This window comes from Perognathus longimembris, chromosome 2, assembly GCF_023159225.1.
Source record: "Perognathus longimembris pacificus isolate PPM17 chromosome 2, ASM2315922v1, whole genome shotgun sequence".
Classification (NCBI taxonomy): domain Eukaryota; kingdom Metazoa; phylum Chordata; class Mammalia; order Rodentia; family Heteromyidae; genus Perognathus; species Perognathus longimembris.
The window spans coordinates 53,607,934-53,612,846 of record NC_063162.1 but is presented as its reverse complement, the minus strand read 5'-3'; the positions used below and the strand labels follow the sequence as shown (position 1 = coordinate 53,612,846).

Below are 4,913 nucleotides of genomic sequence, written 5' to 3'. Positions count from 1 at the left end.
GAGTCTTACAGAGTTTTCTGCTTGAACTGGCTTTGAACCATAATCCTCAGATCTAAGCCTTCTGAGTAGCTGGAATTACAGGCTAAGCCACCAGTTCCTAGCTTTAATAACTTTTTTATTATCAAGAAAGCCCACAGCCATTAGTCATATGTTATAGAAATGGAATCATATATGTGGTCTTTTGTATTTGGCTTCTTTCACTTACTTAGCATAAGTCTTCAAGATTCATTCATGACGTGGTATTATTTACTTTTTCTTTTTCTTTTTTGGTACTAGTACTGTGGCTTGAACTCAGTGCCTTAGGCTCTTGCTTGGCCTTTTGCTCATGGCTTGTGCTCTGTTACTTATCCCATAGCTTTACTTCTGGCTTTTTGATGCCTAATTTGATTTTTCTTTTTTCTCTCTCTCTCTCTCTTTTTTTTTTTTTTTTTTGTCTAGGCTAACCTAGAACTGCAATCCTCAGTACCTGGCTTTAGCATAATGTTTTGAAGATTCATTTACAGTTATGCCGTGAATTAGTATGAACTACTTTTGTCATGGGTGAACAATATTCCATTTTGTGGATTATGCAACACTTTTATCCTTCCATCAGTTATTATATTTTTGGATTGTTCCCACCTTTTGGCTATTATGAAACAATGCCGCTATGAGTATTTGTGTACACATTTTATATGGATAGGTATTTTTATTTCTTTTGGGCATATAATTAAGTCTAAAATGGCTGGGTCATATAATAACTTTGCTCAACTTTTAGAGGAACTGTTTTCTAAGAAAGCAACATGGTACATTTCTAACAGTAATATGTGAGTACTCCAGTTTCTCCACATTTTCACAAAGACTTTTTATTTAAGGTAAACAGATTATATTTGTTTGAAAGTGAAAGCAAAATGGCAGGATTCTCCATTCAGAGAGAGGCCCAATGTGGAGTCTAGTGGAGTCCTTTCACAGGGTGGTTCTTACAGCATGGGGCTCCTCCCAAATCTCCTTCCCTGGGTTTTGCATTGCTTGCTTGATGGCCTGCGTATGCACTGCCCTGGCTCTTTTCATGGGTTGAGCAAATATCCTGGGCATTATGGAAAGAAGTGTTTGAGCAGGAGCCCAAAGCACTATGGGAACAGGAAGTGCCATGATGGGACACGTTATCTGTCATTTGTCATCTCCCTTTTCTGATGAAAGCCATTCTAGTTGCTATGAAAGTGCTACCTCCGCATGGTTTTGATTTTCATTTTCTCATTAATAACGAATGTTGGACATCTTTCACATGTGTAGCGGTTGTCATTTTATATTCGCTCTGGGTAAATGTCTATTTCAACCTTTTGATCAAATTAAAATTGAACTGTCTCCTTATCAGAATTATTTATATATGTTCTAGATACTAAGCCTTTATCAGTTATATGTTTTGCAAACATTCCCCCATTCTGTTGGCTTGATTTCGGAATTTTTGAATGGTGTGTCACAAGCATAGACACTGACAGGCACTGATAGCTTAAGCCTACAATCTTAGTCATTCAAGAGGCTGACATCTGAGGATCAGGGTTCAAAGCCAGCCTGAGCAGGAAAGTCTATGAGATTCTTATGTCCAGCTAACTAGCAAAAAGCCAGAAGTAGAGGTATGGCTCAAGTGATAGAGTGCTAGCCTTGAGTGATTAAAGCACCCAGGCCTTAAATTCAAGTCTTAGTACCAGCATCATAAAAATAAAAGTTTGTATGTTGACATGAGACTACACACATGTGTGTGTCTGTGTGTGTGTCTTGGTATATGTGTGTGTTTTCAGGATCATTTCCACAGAATACAGAAGAAAAAGGCTCAAAGTCTGGGTTATCTATTTTAATTCTTATTCTGAGTCAATTATTATCTTACAACTTAGTTCAAGTTTCACATGATTCAAGGGGCTTGTGGCTAATAGAGCAGCCCTCAGACTGGAGGGTCCCTACAGATACCTCTTTTCTTAGCCTAGCCTGTCTTGCTTAAGGGGAGAATTGTTGTGGCCATTTTCTCTGCTTGAAGTGTTGAGGGTGAGGTCCTTAGAATTCTGTCCGTTCTGAAAGCCTAAGGAGACATGGAACCAGAGGACATTTCATGGACCTAAAATTTTCTAGGCATTTATTTCTTGTGGAGTTTTGAGGTTGAGCTCAGTCTGGTGGGCTGGTGGTGTAGGCAGAACCTGTTGATGTGTTCCTGAAATTGCATTGGAGGGACCTGGTAGCGATGCCTGATTCAAGGCCTTCTCAAGGGATTCTGTGTCTTCCTTCATGAGGACAGCCTGTGTTGTGGAGACCAGCTTCTAAATAGGAAACAAGAAGCAGAAAAGTCATTTATATGTGCTAAACACAGGCCAGGATGGTAAGAACACTAGTTTTGCTGTTTTCATGCCTAAGATGAAGTACAAAGCTATATCACAGAGCAAAAAACAGAGCAAAAAAAAAAAAAAAACAGAGCAAAAAACAAAATTTGCTGGGATTAAAATGAGTTGCCAATAATCTAATAGTGTGTCAGGATAATCCTCAAATTATTTATTTGTTTGTTGGTTGGTTGGTTCTAGCACTGGGACTTGAGCTCAAGGCCTGAGTGCTGTTCCTTTACTTCGCTTTTATGCTCAAAGCTGGGGCTCTTGAGACAAAACTCCACTTCCCCCCTTTTTGGTAGTTAATTGGAGATAAGAGTTTCACCAAGTTTCCTGCCCAAGCTGGCTTCAAACCATGATTCTCAGCCTCCTGAACAGCTAGGATTACAGGCATGAGCCACTGTGCTCGGTTCTACTACTTTTTCAATACATTTACATTCACTAGACTAATGGTATTCAGCTTAAGGAACTCAAAGGCTTGCTAAGGAATACACAAGACGGTTTAAGAGATAGCAAAGCTTTTCCTATGTGCATACATGTCAATCAGATCATCCAGCAGGCTTGTTGAAATTTTATATAACCCATCTTGATCCTCTCTGAAACCAGGTTTTCAGACTTTCTGAAACCAATGGATCAGAAATCAGAACTTGGAGTCTTGTCTCCTTTTCTGGATTCCCTTTCTCTGTCTTTCACATTTTACTTGGAAATTAACTCACACTTTCTTGCTAGGTAAACAATGTGTTCAGTTTTGTTTGAGATCAGAACTTAAACTCTTGGGTTCTGTTTGTTTATTTCTTCTGACTCTGTCTTAAAACAAAGAACAGAGCAGGCATTGTGCTGGCTCTTGTTTCCTATCTCCCCCTACAATTGTCTTTGTTTTGCACTTGGCAAAAGAATGGTAGAGACTTCTACTTATCTAACCCTTGCTAAGAAACATTGCTACAGGGTGTAAAAACTCCAGAGTTCAACACAAAGGGACAATAAAAAACTTTAGTGTGAGCTAGTGGCTGGTAGCTGGTCACTATAATCTTAGCTACTCAGGAGACTGAGATCTGAGGATTGCAGTTCAAAGCTGGCTTGGGCAGGAACATCTATGAGACTTTTATCTCCAATTAATCATCCAAAAAAGCTGTACCACTCCAACTCTACTTAATTAGCAGTTTGGGTCTATTATCATACACTTGTAGAAGAACCATCAGACTTGGCACATTAATAGAATCTAACACTAAAATGCTAAATATGAAATAAAATGGCATATTGGAATTATGCCCTGACAACAACCATGTCTGATTTCTGAAATATACTGAGAAAATTTTGAAAAGGGCTCAAAGGAACTCACATGAAAATATATTTAATTCAGGTGAACGGATTAATTTTTTATTTGTTTTGTTTTGTTTTGTTTTGCCAGTCCTGGGCCTTGGACTCAGGGCCTGAGCACTGTCCCTGGCTTCTTTTTGCTCAAGGCTAGCACTCTGCCACTTGAGCCACAGCGCCACTTCTGGCCATTTTCTGTATATGTGGTGCTGGGGAATCGAACCCAGGGCCTCATGTATATGAGGCAGGCACTCTTGCCACTAGGCCATATCCCCAGCCCTGGATTAATTTTTTAATTCTTTCAATCCAGTAACATCAGTGACATTTCCTGAAATCTGAAATAATCTACTTATTTATCTATTGAGGTATCAGGAATTGGATTCAGAACCTCATAAATACCATTTGAGTCAAGCCCCCTAGTTCTCCTTTCTTCCTCACTGACAAGGATTTCATGGATGAGACTAAATAAACATCGGTATGTCCATTAAGATGTGACCATGAGGAAAGGGCAAGCTGAGGGGAGCTCACACACTTGCCAGGCTGCCTCATGGGTTCCCTGCAGTGCATCATGGGAATATGGCCGAGTGCACTGGTTAGCCTGCCTTCTAACCTTGTGACACCGTGCACACCTCCGTTGTGTCTGATGCGCTTCTTGTTTCAGCATTTCTTCGTCCTTGAGGCCGCAGTCACATTCCTCTTGCAGCTGTATCATCTTTTGCTTATTCTGAGTGATGGGACAAACACTAATAGAATGAGGAGCCCTGGGAAGTTTTACACACAGGCCCTCCCTTATAGGGAAGAGACTGGGATGGTCTTTTCCACACACTGGGTGTCTTCCAGTTACTAACTTCAGCTCTAAACTCACCATCTCTACAACCCACAGAACTGAAATGCCATTTTAGTCCCCAGACTTCCAGCACTTTAGGAATACCTGAGCCTAAGCTATCCTTGCAAAGAGGTTGAATTGAGAAAAGGCTTGGCCAGCCCCAGGATTCTGTCTTAGGTTTCAAATTACTCTGGAAAAGCTGAGCCCTCACTAAACAGATTCAGTACACACACACACACACACACACACACACACACACACACACACACACACACACATACCTCTTCATCTGCTTTAGTAATTTTCCTATAATGATAAAGCCAGTGAGCCAGGTACTCTATTGGGTCACTGGGTCGAACCTTTGCCACCTCTGCCAGTGCTTGGGTTAGGGAATTTCCAAAGCATCTCTTCAGGTAGGCACTTTCCAT

The 4,913-nt window shown here is 40.5% G+C and overlaps 1 protein-coding gene across 1 annotated transcript; it reads right to left on the bottom strand.

The window, feature by feature from the left end:
- Positions 1 to 2,096: 2,096 nt before the first annotated feature.
- Positions 2,097 to 4,913, bottom strand: Dydc2 (DPY30 domain containing 2). Its single transcript, XM_048336834.1, has 3 exons — positions 4,767 to 4,913; positions 4,270 to 4,383; positions 2,097 to 2,285 (listed from the first exon to the last, which is right to left on the bottom strand). The coding sequence occupies exons 1-3, from the start codon at positions 4,911 to 4,913 to the stop codon at positions 2,097 to 2,099; spliced, it is 450 nt and encodes a 149-aa protein (XP_048192791.1).

Bases quoted from the DNA above. Each gene is read 5' to 3' on its own strand.
- Dydc2 (XM_048336834.1), bottom strand. From the start codon at position 4,913: ATGGAAAGTGCCTACCTGAAGAGATGCTTTGGAAATTCCCTAACCCAA. The intron at 4,384-4,766 runs GTATGTGTGTGT...CCCATCACTCAG, and splicing joins TTACTAAAGCAGATGAAGAG to AATAAGCAAAAGATGATACA. The intron at 2,286-4,269 runs GTTAGAAGGCAG...TTTCCTATTTAG, and splicing joins GGTGTGCACGGTGTCACAAG to AAGCTGGTCTCCACAACACA.